General features: G+C 36.7%; 1 protein-coding gene across 1 annotated transcript in view; it reads left to right on the plus strand.

The window, feature by feature from the left end:
• Nucleotides 1-3,833: 3,833 nt before the first annotated feature.
• Nucleotides 3,834-19,487, plus strand: part of LOC138348872 (uncharacterized) — a 93,030-nt gene continuing 77,376 nt past the window's right edge. The window contains exons 1-2 of the mRNA XM_069298465.1: nucleotides 3,834-3,983; nucleotides 5,780-6,124. Of these exons, the coding sequence (XP_069154566.1) occupies nucleotides 3,834-3,983; nucleotides 5,780-6,124 (495 nt within the window). The remainder of the gene's footprint in view (nucleotides 3,984-5,779; nucleotides 6,125-19,487) is intronic.

Below are 19,487 nucleotides of genomic sequence, written 5' to 3' on the forward strand. Positions count from 1 at the left end.
CTACAATTAATAAATAAATCATTACAAATAACAATTCAATAATATCTAATAAGGATCACAAGACCCACTTTATAGGCGAAATTGACAAACTAAGGAGAACATGGGTTATTCAAGGACATACATTGACAATCACCTTAAAAAAATTTAAAACATCAATTAATCATTATATTTTCTTTGAAATTTTTTTTACATTGAACCCATGGTTAGATTTAAAATTGAGAATTTTGATTATACACATTGAAAAATATGTGATAGAACTCCTTAAATGAAATGTTACCCAAGGGTCAAGATATACAAAACCATAACACAATAAAAGCCAAAAAAATTTTGAGAAGAGAGAAATTTTAATCCATCCCCTATCTTGATCTTGATCTTTGTCTCCAATGTAGGTTCTAGAGAGTGTTTTATTGTAATGACCAATTAGTCGTTTTGAGTAGTAATGTTTATTTTCTGGTAAAAACTGTCTGAGTCGATGGACCCCACGACGGACCGTCATGGGCATGACGGACCGTCGAGGGGGTCTCGTTCAAAAACAGTTAGATTCTGGAAATTTAGGTACTAAGAAGAACTCTCTGAACTTCGCAACGACATGGCAGGACGGACCGTCACAGAGTCTTAAACAAAATCGACTCTCTGAACTTTTTGACGGAAGCAGCAAGATGGACCGTCGCAGGCACGACGGGACGTCACAGGCTGCGTAACCCTTACTGGGTCGGATTTCTGTTAAATGTTTTAAGGGGCGTTTTGGACTATTCCTGTTTATAATTATAAAGTTTGTGGTTGAATGTTAATAATTCAATTACATAGGGGATAAAGGAGATAACTTTGAATTAATTAGTAGGTTACTTTTGTCATCTTTTATACTTAATTATATGGTAATTAGGGTAAAAGAAAAAGAGTTGAATAAGAAAAAATCAGAAAAAGTGAATGAAAGGGAGAAAGATCGAGAGAAGAGAGAAACGAAGAGGAAAGCAAAGGTTTTGGGGGATAGCTTGCTTGATCGCGAATTCTTCGGTGGAGGTAGGTTATGGTGTTTATGCTATTTCATAGTAAACTCTTAATAGCGAATGATATGTGTTGGGTAGTATTGTAATGTCTTCTATATGCTTAATTGTGTGCGTGCATGATGTGATTATATAATTGTAATGGGTTGGAAAGATAAGGTTGTGATGCTTAAAACTAAAACCCTCTCTGTTAATGATGATGCCTTGGTATAAAAAGAGGCTTGATGAACTAAAAGAATGAGGTTAGGGGATTGGGTGTCACGAACCGACACGTAGTATTAATGGATCGGGTGTCACGAACAAACACATAGTATTAGTGGATCGGGTGTCACGAACCGACACATAGTATTAGGGGATAAGTTCTCACAAACTGACACATATTATTAGAAGATCGGGTGTCACGAACCAACACGTAGTATTAGGGGATCGGGTGTCATGAACTGACACGTAGTATTAGGGTATCGGGTGTCACGAACCGACATGTAGTATTAGGGGGATCGGGTGTCACGAACTGACACGTTGTATTAAGTGATCGGAGTGTCACGTTCTGACACCTGGATAAAATGAGGAGGATCGGAGTGTCATGTTCCGACACCAGGATAGTGAATCATGTTAATATACTCAATTTAATGAACCTATTTCCCCAATGAGTATGGTGGGGAGGCTTGAGTCCTCATGGGTGTACTTGGCGTTATTTTTCAATGATTCTCGTACTTGTGTTGCTACCTGTTGAGTATTGTAGTTGATTTTATGATATTATCTGATATATAGTGTTTTCTATTTTTAGTTGGCCGACGGAACCTACTCAGTACTTGTGTTTTGTACAGACCTTCTTTTTATTATTTGTGGAGTGCAGCAAACGTACCGTCGTCTTCAACTCAATCGCAACTCTAGCCTGTCTTCGTCACACCAGATTTTAGGGTCAGCTAAAGCTTCTAGCTTGGACTGGATCTTCTTCTTCATGTCTGGATGCCTTGAAGTTCTGGCATAAACTAGCTGTTGTTTATGTTTAGTTTCTTAGATACTCTTATCTTTAGAAATTTGAGGATCGATGTTCTTGTGGTGATGACTTCCAGATTTTGGGGATAATGATAAGTTTTGAGTTTTAGAAGTTAGTTATTGATTTCGTTAATGAGTTTTAAGTCCTCCACATTATTTTTCTGTTTATTATGTTTGAAATGTTGGGGTTTAGATTGGTTGTTTCGCTCACATAGTAGGATAAGTGTGGGTGCCACTCGCGGCTCGTTTTGGGTCGTGACAAACTTGGTATCAGAGCATTAGGTTCGTTGGTCTCATCACACAAGAACGAGTCTAGTAGAGTCTTAAGGAACGGTAGGGGGACGCCTTTACTTTTCTTTGAGAAGCTATAGGACTTTAGGAAAATTCCATTCTTTCTTTCTTTCGTGCTATTACTTGGATCCAATTGGTATCTAGGTGATACAAATTTGTATCTGACCATCTTCACTCTATTTCGCAGATGGTTAGAAATAGAGCCACGACTGCGCCAACACCAACACCGGAAAGTCATGATGCGTCTGAGCCAGCCACTCGGGCTGTAGCTCGAAGAGGAACAGTGGCAAGAGATCGTGGTAGAGTTCGCGGGCGGACGTCCTCTAGAGGAAGAGGACAAGCACCTGGCCCATCTAGTACTAGGGCGGTGACTCCTCCACCGACTTAGGAAGTATTAAGAGAGGGTGAGGAAGGGGAGAGCAAACAGGTGCAGAATGAGGAATTACCCCCCCAACCTACACCAGAGATGATTAATCAGGTTCTTGCTTATCTTAGCGGGTTATCTGATCAAGGCCGGACACCTCCACTGTTCTCTGCACAAGCACCTCAGGTTACGGGAGTACGACATGCCGTTGTTGGGGCTCCCCGCATGGATGCCTCACTTGAAATAGGCATGTTTCCTCGGTTGACTACATGGCCTATAATGACAAGTGATCAGCATGAACTCTTCAGTAAGTTCTTCAAATTGAAACCTCAAGTCTTCAAAGGTGCTGAATCTGAGGATGCCTATGATTTCCTGGTTGATTGTCATGAGCTTCTACACAAGATGGGCATAGTAGAATGATTTGACGTCGAGTTTGTGACCTATAAATTTTAGGGGAACGCCAAAATGTGGTGGCGGTCACATGTTGAGTGTCAACCAGCAGAAGCACCACCTATGACTTGGGCATCATTCTCTAGCTTGTTTATGGAGAAGTATATACCCCGGACTTTGAGGGATAGGAGGAGAGATGAGTTCCTGAGCCTAGAAAAATACAGGATGTCGGTTACTGCTTACGAGGCTAAGTTTCGTGCATTATCCAGGTATGCCACCCAGCTTTACTTCAGTCCACAAGAGCGGATTTGCCGTTTTGTGAAAGGGTTGAGGTCAGATTTGCGAATTTCAGCCTTACAGGTAGCTGCTGCAGCAAAATCCTTTCAGGATGTTGTAGACTTTGTGATAGAGGTGGAGGGAGTGAAGCCAGATGACTTCACCATGGCATCAGCAACTAAGAAGTTTCATAAGGGAGGAGAGTTAAATGGTTCTTACTCAAGAGGGCAGAGTTCCGGAGGTTATCCAGCCCGACCTATTCAGTCTTCACTACAGACCGTAGTTGGGGGTCCACCGCAGACGGGCAACAATTCCTTGAGTTTGGAGGTTATCCCCAGACTCCACCGTTCTCACAGATACATATGCTTGAATCCAGAGAATGTTATGGATGTGGAGAGACTGCACATATTAGGAGAAATTGTTCAAAACAGAGTTACAGACCCCAATGATCAGAGGAGGAAGTGGTCATGGAACAGGACGTTATTCGGGAGGACGTGGTGGCTGAGGTAATGGTGGTCATCAAAACGGCAGGGGTGACGGGCAAACTGGGACTTCTGCAGCGCAACATGGTAGGGGCAACGGGCAGACAAGGTATAGAGCCCATTGTTATGCTTTCCTTGGAAGATCTAAAGCGGAGAAATCTGATGCTGTCATCACAGGTAATCTTTTGGTTTGCTATTGCATGGCTTCTGTATTATTTGATCCTGGATCCACATTTTCATATGTATCTTCCTCATTTGCTATTGTTCTTAACTTACATTGTTAATTGCTTGACATGCCTAGTAGTGTTTTTACTCCGGTGGGTGAGTATGTGATTGTTTAAAAGGTATATAGGTCTTGTCTTGTAACTTTTGTGGAGATCAATATCATGTAGACTTGGTTATCTTAGAAATGGTTGATTTCGATGTAATTTTGGGTATGACTTGGCTTTCTCCAAATATTGCAATCTTAGATTGTAATGCAAAAACTGTGACATTGGCCAAGCCTGGGATAGATTCGTTAGTGTGGGAGAGTGACTACACTTCCACTCCAGTTTGTATTATCTCCTTTCTTCGTGCTAAGGGAATTGTTAGTAAGGGTTGTTTACCTTTCTTGGCACACCTCAGGGACGATTCTACCCAAGTACCTCCAATGGAGTCTGTTTCGATAGTCCGTAAGTTTCTGGATGTGTTTCATGCAGACCTTCCTGGTATGCCACCGGATAGGGATATTGACTTTTGCATTGATCTGGAGCCGGGTACTCGCCTCATTTCCATACCCCCTTATAGGATGGCTCCCGCTGAGTTAAGAGAGTTAAAGGCCAAACTTCAAGAGTTGTTAAGCAAAGGCTTCATTAGACTAAATGGATCTCCTTGGGGTGCTCCGGTTTTGTTTGTGAAGAAAAAGGATGGAAGTGTTCGGATGTGCATTGACTACAGACAACTAAATAAGGTAACTATTAAGAACAAGTACCCTCTTCCTCGCATCGATTATTTGTTTGATCAGTTACAAGGTGCTTGTACCTTCTCAAAATCGGTTTTGAGATCTGGTTATCATCAATTCAATATACGGGCCACGAATGTGCCCAAGACTGCTTTTCGGACTAGGTATGGACATTATGAGTTCTTAGTAATGTCTTTTGGGCTTACGAATGCCCCTACTGCTTTCATGAGTTTGATGAACGGGATTTTTAAGCCATATCTGGACCTCTTTCTCATCGTATTCATTGATGATATACTGGTATACTCAAAGAGCAAGAATAAACATGAGGAGCACTTGAAAATTGTATTGGAAATGTTAAAGGAGAAAAAGCTTTATGCCAAATCTCCAAGTGTGAGTTTTTGCTTGATTCAGTGTCCTTCTTGGGGTATGTGGTTTCTAAGGATGGAGTGATGGTGGATCCTGGTTGGGTAAGACCTACTAATGTTATAGAGGTAAGGAGCTTTGTTGGTTTAGCTAGCTACTACCGTCGATTTGTCAAGGGATTTTCTTCTGTTGCTTCCCAACTGACAAACTTGACTAAGCAGAGTGTTCCATTTGTATGGTCGGACGAGTGTGAAGAAAGCTTTCAGAAGCTCAAGACTTTGTTGACTACTGCACCAATTCTTACCTTGCCAGTGAAAGGTAAGAATTTCATTGTCTATTGTGATGCATCCTATTCTGGTATGGGTGCAGTGCTAATGCAACAGAATAATGTAATTGCTTATGCTTCGAGACAATTAAAGTTGCATGAACGTAATTATCCGACCCACGATTTGGAGTTGGCTGCAGTAGTGTTTGCATTAAAGCAATAGAGACATTATCTATATGGGGTTAAATGTGAAGTCTATACGGATCATCGTATTTTACAGTATGTCTTTACTGAGAATGATTTGAATTTGAGACAGAGGAGGTGGATGGAACTACTGATGGACTATGATATCACTATCTTGTATCATCCAGGAAAAGCTAATGATGTAGCAGATGCTTTAAGTAGAAAGGCAGGGAGCATGGGAAGTCTAGCTCCCTTGCAGGTTTCCAGACGCCCATTGGAAAGAAGTTTAGGGATGAGAAACTGAACCGGATTCGAGATAAGGTATTGCGAGGAGAGGCTAAAGAAGCAAAAATTGATGAGGAAGGTGTTTTGAGGATTAAGGGAAGGGTATGTGTACCCCGCGTCGATTATTTGATTCACACTATTCTCACAGATGCTCATAGCACAAGGTACTCTATACATCCTGGTGCAGCAAAGATGTATCGTGACCTAAAGCAACATTTTTGGTGGAGTAGGATGAAGCGTGACATTGTGGATTTTGTTGCTCAATTCCCGAATTGTCAGAACGTAATGTATGAACACCAGAGGCCTGGAGGGACACTTCAGAGAATGCCCATTCCTAAATGGAAGTGGGAGAGAATTGCAATAGACTTCGTGGTTGGTCTTCCAAAGACAATGGGTAATGTACTAACTAAGTCTGCTCATTTCATTCCGGTCAAGGTGACTTACAATGCAGAGAAGTTAGCAAAACTTTACATCTCAGAAATTGTTTGATTGCATGGAGTCCCACTCTCCATCATATAAGATAGAGGTACGCAGCTTACTTCTATGTTTTGGAAAACATTGCATGCTAAGTTAGGTACTAGATTGGATCTTAATACTGCATTTCACCCTCAGACCGATGGTCAGTCTGAGTGAACGATTCAGGTTTTGGAGGATATGCTTCGTGCATGTGTGATAGAGTTTGGTGGTCATTAAGATAACTTCTTACCCTTAGCAGAGTTGTCATACAATAATATCTATCACTTAATTATTGATATGGCCCAATTTGAGGCATTGTATGGGAGAAGATGTAGGTCTCCCATTGGGTGGTTTGATGCATTTGAGGTTAGACCTTGGGGTACAGATCTTTTGAGGGAATCGTTAGATAAAGTGAAATGCATTGAAGAAAAGCTCCTAGCGGCTCAAAGTAGGCAGAAAGAATATGCAGATCGAAAGGTTAGAGACATGGAGTTTATGGAGGGTGAGCAAGTCTTGCTAAAGGTTTCGCCCATGAAAGGGGTGATGCGGTTTGGTAAGCGAGGTAAGCTTAGTCTGAGGTATATTGGTCCATTTGAAGTTCTGAAGCGCGTGGGGGAGGTAGCTAATGAATTAGCCTTGCCCCCAGGACTCTCAGGAGTGCATCTGGTATTTCATGTGTCTATGTTGAAAAGATACCATGGGGATGGAAACAACATCATTTGTTGGGATTAAGTTCTGCTTGATGAGAATCTGTCTTATGAGGAGGAGCCTGTTGCTATTTTAGATAGAGAAGTCCGCAAGTTGAGGTCAAGGGAGATTGCATTCATCAAGGTTCAATGGAAGAATCGGCCGGTTGAAGAATCCACTTAGGAGAAGGAGGCTGATATGAAAGAAAAATACCCATACCTATTTACAGACTCAGGTACTCATTTTCGTCCTTGTTTTTCTTCTTGTGATCGTTCGAGGACGAACGATGGGTAAATTGGTATCTATTGTAACTACCTATTAGTCGTTTTGAGCAGTAGAGTTTATTTTCTGGTCATAACTGTCTGAGTCGACGGACCCCACGACGGACCGTCATGGGCACGACAGACCGTCGAGGGGGTCTCGTTCCAAAACACTTAGATTCTGGAAATTTGGGTACTAAGAAAAACTCTCTGAACTTCGCAACAACATGGCAGGACGGACCTTCGTAGGCACGACGGACTGTCGCAGAGTCTTAAACAAAATCGACTCTCTGAACTTTGTGACGGAAACAGCAGGACCGACCTTCGCAGGCACGACGGGTCGTCAAAGGCTGCGTAACCCTGACTGGGTCGGATTTCTGTTAAATGTTTTAAGAGGCATTTTGGACTATTCTTGTTTATAATTATTAAGGTAGTGGTTGAATGTTAATAATTCAATTACTAAGGGGTTAAAGGAGATAACCTTGAATTAATTAGTGAGTTATTTTGGTCATCTTTTATACTTAATTATATGGTAATTAGGGTAAAAGAAAAAGAGTTGAATAAGGAAAAATCAGAAAAAGAGAAAGAGAGGGAGAACGATCGAGAGAAGAGAGAAACGAAGAGGAAAGCAAAGGTTTTGGGGGATAGCTTGCTTGATCGCGAATTATTCGGTGGAGGTAGGTTATGGTTTTTATACTATTTCATAGTAAACTCTTAATAGAGAATGATATGTGTTGGGTAGTATTGTAAAGTCTTCTATATGCTTAATTGTGTGCGTGCATGATGTGATTATGTAATTGTAATGGGTTGGAAAGATAAGGTTGTGAAGCTTAAACCTAGAACCATCTCCGTTAATGATGATGCCTTGTTATAAAAGGTGGCTTGATGAACTTAAAGAATGAGGTTACGGGATCGGGTGTCACGAACCGACCTGTAGTATTAATGGATCGGGTGTCACGAATCAACACATAGTATTAGGGGATCGGGTGTCACAAACCGACACATAATATTAGGGGATCGGGTGTCACGAACCGACACATAGTATTAGGGGATCGGGTTTCACGAACCGACAAGTAGTATTAGGGGATCGGGTGTCACGAACTGACACGTAGTATTAGGGGATGTGGAGTCACGAACCGACACGTAGTATTAGGGGGATCGGGTGTCACAAACCTACACGTAGTATTAGGGGATCAGAGTGTCACGTTACGACACCAGGATAGTATGAGGAGGATCAGAGTGTCACGTTCCGACACCAGGATAGTAAAAAGAATGAATCTTGAATGATGTTAATATACTCAATTTAATGAACCTATTTCCCAAATGAGTATGGTATGGATGCTTGAGTCCTCATGGGTATACTTGGCGTTATTTATCAATGATTCTCGTACTTGTGCTGCTACTTGTTGAGTATTGTTGTTGATTTTATGATATTATCTGATATATACTGTTTTTTATTTTGAGTTGGCCGATGATACCTACTCAGTACTTGTGTTTTGTACTGACCTTCTTTTTATTATTTGTGGAGTGCAGCAAGCGTACCGTCGTCTTCAACTCAATCGCAACTCTAGCAAGTCTTCGTCATACCAGATTTCAGGATGAGCTAAAGCTTCTAGCTTGGAGTGGATCTTCCTGTTCATGTCTTGATGCCTTGAAGTTCTGGCATAGACTAGCTGTTATTTATGTTTAGTTTCTTAGATACTCTTAGCTTAAGAAATTTGAGGATAGATGTTCTTGTGGTGATGACTTCCAGATTTTGGGGATAATGATAAGTTTTGAGTTTTAGAAGTTCGTTATTGATTTCGTTAATGAGTTTTATGTCTTCCGCATTATTTTTCTGTTTATTATGTTTGAAATGTTGGTGTATAGATTGGTTGGTTCGCTCACATAGTAGGATAAGTGTGGGTGCCACTCGCGGCTCGTTTTGGGTCGTGACATTTATTTGACAGGGAAATGTTTGATTTGAAGAATTCGTAATTGGGGTTTTAATGTTTTAAATAACATAAAATACACTAAAATAGGTAAAATAACCATCTACCCTCTAATCGGAGTGCAGGGTGAATTTTACATTCAACCCCTAAGATTGATGTGTCTTAAGAGTGAATTGTAGTCTCAAACAACGACCATTATCTGCATATTGTGGATGAGTAATTTGCTCGTGCTGCTTGTTGTGGTTTGTGAATGAGGCCCCTCATTTGGGTCTAAGCGCCCACTACTATATTTTTGATCCACACCCCTTTTGAAGTGGTGTCGATGAGTCTACTAGGCGTAAACTACAGTCGTAAAATGAAAATATTTTCGCAGCCTGTTGCCAATCTTTAGGTCCTTCTCAAAAACCCTTAGGGTGGTCTTTGGGGATTCGTTCCCCAAACATTCAACCCTAAACATAAACATCTATATACTAGGGTTCCTATTGATCATTTTGGACTCCAAACAACACTTCAACACAATATTCCCCACTTGGGAACAATCATCCTCGAATGATAATTAAGGTAATTCCAAGGAATCAATTACCCTAGTTACAAGTAAAAATCCTTAAAATTAATAGATCATAACACAAACTTCATATCATTATTCTATTAAGGTAACACAAGCAAGCATGAACTACCTATTACCATATGGAGGATCTACCTTCTCCAACATTAGGCATGCACATTATTTCATCATTAGGACCTACATAGAATAGATTTCAAACCACGCATAGGCATAATCAACATTATAACTCATGAGGCAAATAAGTAATACAAATGAAATTCACATTAATCTAGAGCAATGTACATCAACTACAAATCTTATCATGTTGACATTATCCAACCAAAACCATACATGAAATTACCATGTATGATTATGTGCAAGAAGGGACTACTTTTTCCGAGTCACAACATATACACATGGCTTCACAAACGCTTATATAAAATAATTTAACAAAGGTCAATTCATTTAAGGAGAGATTCTCAACTTCTAATAAAAATATGCTCACACTCCCTTCCATATGAAGACAAAGTGGTAGATCACACCAAACACATCACAACATTGGGAATTTATTTCACAAAATTTCTCTTTCTTGCATAACACTGGTTTTCATGAACATGTATTATTTAGGGAAGTTACTAAAACTCATAGGAACACATAAATATTTTTTGCTAGATGCACATATAACCTATTAAGAGTGAACCAATCTTAATATTTTCCATAAAACAAAATGACATAACTATAGAGGGAACTAATGTTTTTGTGATGGTAAAGATACTCATAACCTCAATATAGAGCATAAATACCCCTTCATCAAAAATTAAACCAAGCACGTTCTTTCAGTCATCGTATATAGTATAATGCACATTCACCATATCAAGATGAATAACAATATGAGAAACATATAGTTTGTCAAACATCCCATTTCATAAATAATTTCTTTTTAAACATGCATAACATAGTGTCATCTAGGACATGCATATCATATAAAGGAAATGGAACTTTTATGCATATGCATGACTAAAAAACACGTACAAGCAACTATGAACTCTTTGGTCTAAAGCTTGAATAAGAACAGAAGGATGTGATAGGGATATCAATAAATGTACTACTCAACTCATTATCCTCCATTTAGGGTAAACCCATCAAGGATAAACTATATCATCTAAGAGGAATTTAATTTACCAACCCTTCTAGTCAATCACAGCATCCCCCCCTCCTTGGTATTATGTTTATGAAATTCAACCCTAAAAAAGAAATCATTTCTCAGCAAATTATTCACTACTCTCCATAAGGTGAAGAATTAAAGAGATGCTAAATTAGTATTAAATAACTATACTTCATATCCATTACTCAAATTGAGTCTCAACATGGAAAAGTTCATGTAATTTCAATGTAGGAACATTAATGGCAATTTATAACCTTTCCATCTATGAATATTATCCCCCACTAGGGGTGAGCTTAATAAAATTTTCATCACATCATGCCCTTAATCACGAATGTTGAAGAAAGTTAATACTAACCCTCCATACTTCTCACGTTATATGATCTTAAACCTACTGTCATAAATAAAAAAGCTTACTAATTCATCATCCACAGGTACCACTAAACCAACACTATTCCTTAAAGTCAATCACATAAGGAAACTTAGAAGAATTCAAGTTGAGTTATACATATAAATCACCTATTGGGATAGATAAACCAAAAATTCAACATATCTCATTTCTGAAGTCATCACTAAGAATATTTCATCCCTTATCATCACTTTTGGTGGAATCACCCAAACGGTTTCTTAGGTACATTGTAATCACTCTCTTCATATAAACACACGTGAAATAAATATTAAAAGACAAATAACCTCCTTAAAGTTGGTCAAAATCAATTATCTTCTTATTTTTATAGATAAGGGTACATACTACCCTCAAAGTCAACCTTTAAAATTTAATCCCAATATTGTGAATAAAACCTCTCCTTCCGGTTTTCCCCTCTTTGGATAGGTTCACATAGACACTAATCATCTAGTCATAGGATCCTTCGATGAAGTAGCAGACATAACAATTTCCTTTCAAGGTAAACACACTACCTTCCCTTCTTAGTATTCAGCATATACAATGATTCCAATAAAACACAAGGACAACTATAAAATATTACTCATAAAAAGGGAAACTTTCCGTTTTTACTATACAAGTATCACATTATCTAAAGACTCATCAACTCTACACCATAACTTTCTACTATCGTTACACATAACCATAAAGTAACCCATTATTCCTAAAAGGACTTCATATGACCATAAAAATTCTTACTATGCTTGAACTAAATTACAACATAACTTGTCAACATAATACCTCAAATCTCATAGGTTACACATCTCCCTAATTGGCATCACATAAAAATCTTCCATCTCAACTTTTATATACACTCATCTAGTAACAAAACCATAATAACAAAAAATACTCACATTTTCTCCCTCAATCTTTCAAACATCACTCTTCCAAACAATAACACATAGAAGTCCAATAGACAAGGGAAATAAAACATATATCACATAGAGTTAAGCTCTTTGACATAACACAAGAGTAATGAAGAAAGTTAAACACTTAATGTCATATAGTCTCTCGCTCATAGATATGTATCCATTCAGACCGATGAACAAGACTTTACTAGACATGGAATTATGAGACCTTCGCCCTTTAAAGAACATGTTTAACTTGATTCTCTGATACCATATTTGTAAGGAATCGGGAGTACCCCCTAGGTGCCACGTGTTTTACACTCAAATATCATATACGGATCCTCAAATACCTTTCATAGCATACACATAAAAATAGTTGAATAGTTGGATCTTTTTAATAGGATAACACAATGCTAAAACATAAATTCATTTAAAAACCATAAATACATAGCTAATAAACTAAGTCTTGTGTTTCAATCTTAAACACTACTCCAATACAATAGAAAAGGGAAACGCTTAACAACATCAAAATAATACTCTAAACGATTGCATGAACTTAAATTAAACTCTTAACATAAATGTTGTTGACACATTAAGGACACCCTTGAACATGGGAATAGGAATCCAAACTCCACATTCTGGAAAGATCCTCTATCCATCACCACCTACACTTTGTGTAAAAAGATGAAGAAAAATTGTGTTAGTAAAAGAATATACTAGGTATGATAATCATTCAGATATGTGATTTGAAAGAGGAAATTTTGGTAGAACCATGCATCATGTATTTTAGAGAAAGTTGATAATCATTTGATACAATAAGCACAATGTAGCTCAAATACATCAGATAGACATGGATATCACTTATTAAAACAGTTGAAGCCGTTTTGTCACATTTAAGGTACATTCAATAGCTCCAATACATTATCTCCGATTTTAATACTAAACTCTTTCCTTAAGAAATCCTTAAGTAATACTTGGTACAATATATCACCTGAAGGTCACCAAAGATAATCTTTTGCATATAGTCTTCATTAATACAACCACACATATTTATATTTTCATAACGACATTATAGAGAATCATATATATATATATATAAAAAAAAACCTAAGACAACATACAAGTAACACTAGAGCAATGTATAAGTAGAATCACATAATACTACTCTCACCAAGTGATCCTAGGAAGTCACCCAATACATAGGCTCATCACATTCAATAAGATACTATACATACATTTAACATTAACAAAATACCAACATACAATATTATGGCCACATAAGAACTCTTTCATTAATTTCATATTAGTTATAACCCATTTTCATATGATTGGTAAACCACCCTCACAACCCCTAAACAATCATACTTGTGCAATGTACAAATGGAGTATCATACATCCACATATACTAAGAAAACCCATTTAGCACCCTAAAGTATAATTCATATGCATTATAATAATTCATGTATTGATATAAGTAAAAAAACCCTAATATGCATATATATATGAACATATATGAACCATCATCCGTATTTCATAAAAGAACCTAATCATAACCTTTCTTAGAGTCCACTTGTGCAATGCATAAGTAGGCTACATTGTCCTACCTACACAAAGTTACACTTCAAGAAATCATCACTAAAGTTCATATTTTTATATTGGTTCCTTTCTTAACTCATAGGAGATCTAGACATAATCAAAATAGACCATGTGAGATACATGCAATCCAATTTTATTAAAACCCATACCGAAAGAAGGTGTTCTACTTTATCGGGGAACATAGTCAAGGGACATTGAGATTGCTTCTAGAAATCTGACCTATTGCATTAGCGGGGAGACTACCGTCTCATGAGTATAATTTGGATGATAAAACCTCATGCATTAGAGGAGGGGTCATTTCCTCATTGTATATATACACACGGTGCGAAGCTTTAACTTCCTTCATAATATCTTTTAGCCTTTATTTACATTAGTTCATAAAGTAGGCTTAAGGGACTTACTTCCTCATACATCATATAGCTCAAATGTTTTTAAGATGATAATGTCCTTTCATCATAGAAACTACCTTATGTGAGAATATCCTTCCACATATTCATAAAATATTAATAACATAGTCTAGATTAGAGTACAATTGAGAAAACCTTTCAAAGAAATCACTTTCACTTTTATCATAACCTTATTCACTTGTTCATTCAAATGTGTGTACATATGTGAGAAATCCTATAACATAGACATGTTTAGACAAGTGCATACTTTACTAATCATATAATTTTCATGCATAGTGAATGAGACAATTATACTTTCAAGTAGCACCATAATTATATCATTCTCATAGTTATGCATGGAGTGTATGTGTACATATTGGTCCTCATAATCACATAATAGTAATATCATTTTTATTGAGGAAACCTCCCTTAAAGGGAATCACAACACATTTACAATATCCCTCAAGTCATGATCCACACACACATAGATAATTTCAAGACTAAAGACAACACCATCACATAATATCACTCATTCTTATAGGGTTATATAGGTAGGGTATACTACCATAGTATTCTGAACAATCAAGCATGTAGACCATACCTTACTCTAAAATCATCATTCGCATTACACTCACATTATCAATACACCTATGTAATGATACTAGTATCGAGAACTGCATACATAACCTTCATAGCCATAATAATCGTAATATAATTTAACATTACATCTATTTCCCGCAAGGGAATGCTTATAACATGAAAATATACACAAGCATTAAACACCACCACCATAAGTTGACTAAACTATATAACATAAATTCTAAGACTCTAGACTAGAAATGAGATAAACTTACAAATTCCCCAAGTAATGATCATCATACATAAATCCTTAGAAGTTCATAATCAATTGATATATACATAAATAGCATAAACATTACATAAAAATCTAATCACAATTCAATTAACATCTAATTAAGATCACAAGACCCACTTTAGAGGCTAAATTCAAAGATTAAGTAGATCACGGGTTCTTAGAGAAATAATATTCAAAATTACCTTAAAATATTGTTTAAACAACAATTCATCATTCGAATGTCTTTGATTTTGTTTTTTAAATGAACCCATGGATTGATTGAAAAATGGGAATTTTATCATCGAATCACATTGAAAAAAGTTTAATAGAACTCCTTAGATGAAAGGTTATCCAAGAATCAAGGGTTACCATACTTTCTTACAAGAAATGCCAATAAAATTTGAAGAAAAAAGCACTCGGAATCCATACCCTAGATTGATCTTCAACTTGGTCTCCAATGAAGGTTCTAGAGAGAGTTTTATTTGAGACGGAAAGGTTTGATTTGAATATTGAAGTGGATATTAGAGTTTTAACGTCTTAATCAACTTAAAATACCCCAAAATAGATGCAATAATCGTCCACCCTCTAATTGGAAGGTAAGGTGAATTTCTCAATTGACCCCTTGGCTGGCCGTGTCTTAACAGTGAATTGCAGTCTTAAGCAACGACCCCTATACATGGACGCTGGACGGGTTGATCTGGTCGTCTTGCTTGTTATGGTTTGTAACTAAGGCCCCTCATAAGTGTTGTACCATAAAAATAAAGTATGTCAAACTAGAGATTCCAATGTGTTCAATATGTTAATAATGAGTTTAAATAATATATTTTAGCACTAGAAGTCTGTTGGTAAACTTTGGAAATTAAACGTCAAGGAACGACTAAGTCATTCGGAAACTAGCGTTGTGTGTGTGCTAGTGTGTCCTTGTATGTTGGATGCATTTATGTGTGTTGTTTGGAGTCTAAAATCAGTTTGTATGATCCTAGAGACTAGAGGATAATTTCTAGGGTCAAAATATTCGGGTACAACTCCCCGAAAACAACCCTAAGAGTCCCCAAGGAGGACCCAAACTTCAGCTAAGCGAGCTGCCCATAGCAGCAGGTTTTTGTGACTTGGTGAAACACAGGCGCGGCGCGTCCAGTTTGCGCACCCCTCTTTCCAGAATTTAATTTCTAAATCTCTTCAAAACGGGTCCTTGATGTAGACTTGTTTGCAGAACAAAATTTCTAAAAGTTAACTCAAGTTTGACTAGTCTAAAGTTGTCCAATAAATGTAGGGGTACTTCGGGTATTTTGTGGCTGTGCTATGTACTCATTTTATGTCATTATAAACCCATTTCCCCAACCAAAAACACCAAGCCATCAATTAGAAATAAAAAGTTCCTAAAACACACAAAATCTCTCCTCTTCAAGAAACGCCTCAAGCCTCCATTGATGGTCAAGGTCTTGGAGCTTGGGCTATGGATACAAAAGTGTTTCTTCTTCATGTTCTCGTTGTTTTCTTCATGTTAAGGTATGATATTTCAAACTCTTTTTTCATTCAAGGAGAACTTTTCAAGACTTTTCAAAAAGGGTTTTCAATTTCCAAACTGTTGTATTTTCGAATCTAAAGATATGTCTTGCATGAAAATGTTTTAATGAATGTATAATGATATTATTAAATATAAGTTTATTTATTTTAGTTGAAAACTCCAATGGGCCGATTCTCATTCAATTTCTCAACCTTTGGCTTATAAAGTGGGTTTAACGTGCATTGTAGATAATCTTAGAAATACGGTTTTCTTTAAGTTATACTTCGATTTAGCTACTGCCTTAAAATTTATTTTATGATGTATTGTTGAATAAATTGAGAAAAGGTGGTAAAGTCTTTGATGAAGTGTAAGTTTGTTCTATTCTTGCTTACTTCCTATTGTGAAATGATCTTGAGTGGTATGATTCACCTTTGGTGACGGTGATTACTTGAAATATATGAATATGTGTTTATATTATTTTTTATAGCCTTGAAGGCGTTGAATGTGCAGTGTAGTTAAAGTATGTTGATTATACATGTGATGTATATGATGTTAAGATTGTGTATCTTAAAGATGTTCGGTTCAAATAAAGTATAAGTGTATGTGAAGCATGATATTGTGTGATTATGATTAATGAATGGTCACGATGATTAGAAATCAATGTTAGTCATAATGGGGTTATGTGAATGGTGTTTTCACATCTACTATCACACGCACACCTAGAATAAAAAAAAATAATTGAGTTTATGAATGAGTATGTATGAGAACCTGTTGAATGGTTTTCCCAATAAGAGTTTAACGAATGAAATGGGGGATTTGTAGGGTAGACACTCTTCGTGATTGGAGATGAATTGTCTAGAACATCTCTACTATTCCCATAGCATGAAAATGTGGATTTTAGGGTGAACACTCTTCGTGAGTTTAGATGAAGTCTTTAGAAGCAACCTCACTATTCCCATGAGCTTTCAAAGACAGGTTGGATATGTAATACTCTTTGTGAGTTGAGATGTGGTGTCCACAAGTAACCTCTAGGGATATTTATACTTCAATAGATGATATGTGGTACTAAATAGCTCTTCCTTAACCTATATTCAATGAATTTTTTAGACTCCGTGGGTGTTTTGTGCTTAGTACTGAGAGGATTTAATGGAAAGTTGGGTACACATCAAGAGTAGACAAGTCGTATACAAAAGTACCTTTTGACATGAGTGCTCCTCGTTAATAGAGAATGAGTCACTTAGTAGCAATCTCCTTAACCCATAACTATGCACCCGCATAAGTAGGGCTATTAGAGATTCCATGTAAAGGCTAAAGTATTAACCTACCTTAGGAAAGTGGTATCACTCATCGCCTAAGGGTTAATACAGGGATTCAATCTCTAGCTCTCATGGTCCACATCGGTTCAAGATTGCTCCCAAAAAGTAAATTTTATGAACTAAGTATTCTTATGGGTGTACTACTTAGGGTATATAGTTGAATGGGACACTACATATCCATTGCACAGGTAGGAATTCTGAGGGACTCTTGGTGTGTCCTTTTATGAAATGTATGAATAAGTCATTATATAATTATATGAAGCATGACGACAAGATGTCTAAGGTTAATAAAAATGTGATTTTAAATGAAATGTTTTATGAAGTATGTTTATTCAATGCTTAATGTTCATGAATTATGAAGGTCTTATGATGAATGTTAAGGAAGCATATTAAAGTTATGTTGTATATGATGAAGTTATGAATGATAATTGTGATGTTCTTGATCAAAGGGAATTCTTAAGGACCACTATATGGGAGTAGTAGTAAGTGATGCTACTTTTACATTGCACTTACTGAACATGTGTTTGGTCTCTAATGCTGAAGTATGATGTTATGTACTCTTAATGATACAATATGTGAAGTTGGACACTGGTTATAGTTCTTGTTAGGTTTACTTAACTAAGTAAGGTTAGGGGGATTTTCTTAGTCATTACACTACAGGACTTAATGAGGATTAATTAGTAATAGTCTCTATATGGTTATGATGCTATGAACTCTTATACATGCTTATTGATGTTATGACTTGATGATAGTTATTTCTTGATTATGTGCTCAATCATGTTTATATGTATGTTTACATTACTAGACTTAGTATTTTTTATGTTAAGATATACATAGTCTTGACTAAGTTAATATGTATGGTTGACTTGTCTTAGTTTTTGAATGTGCATAACGCTTTTCAAAGTAAATTGCACACTTTAATGAAATGTCCCTTTTAAGAATGATTTTATGTTGTGTGTGCATATGGTTTCCTACTTAGTACAAATGTTGTGCTAACCCTATTTTCTCCCTTTATTTCTCAACAATCTAGGTTCCGCCAATTGAAAGGTTTGAGACGACATTCAAGGAAGGCTTGGAATTCTCAGTCTCCAAGATGGGTAGGTTCTTACTACTTTGAGGCACATAGGTTACTTAGTTATCGAACGTCTTGGTCGTTCCTTGACATTTGACTTACAATGCTGCTAATACTTTAGACACTACCTCAATATCATATATTAGACTTATTTAGGACCATAGATAATCAATACCAACATTTTAGGCTCTTGTTAACCTATGATATTTTTAGGGTCTTACATTCTACACCACTTGGACGACATTTGTCCTCGAATGATACTTGTCACTCTTTGAACAGTTCCAGGAATAGAGATTCAACTAGAAGATCATTACAAAATCATGTAACACATAACCAATAATAAAATAACAATTTGTCACTATTTAGACATTCCCAACACAACAAGAAACTCGAAGACAATTCTATAACTCATTATGCTACAAAACTCACATGCTTCATTCAAAATAGTATAAAATCATTTTATATTCAATATAATACTCTAATACATATTTTATAACCACATTATAACAATTTTATACTAAAGATTCAATTAGTCATATTTCCAATATTTTTACAATGACTAGACAGTGCCTTACAGTGAGTTTT

Source organism: Solanum lycopersicum, chromosome 5 (genome assembly GCF_036512215.1).
Source record: "Solanum lycopersicum chromosome 5, SLM_r2.1".
NCBI lineage: Eukaryota > Viridiplantae > Streptophyta > Magnoliopsida > Solanales > Solanaceae > Solanum > Solanum lycopersicum.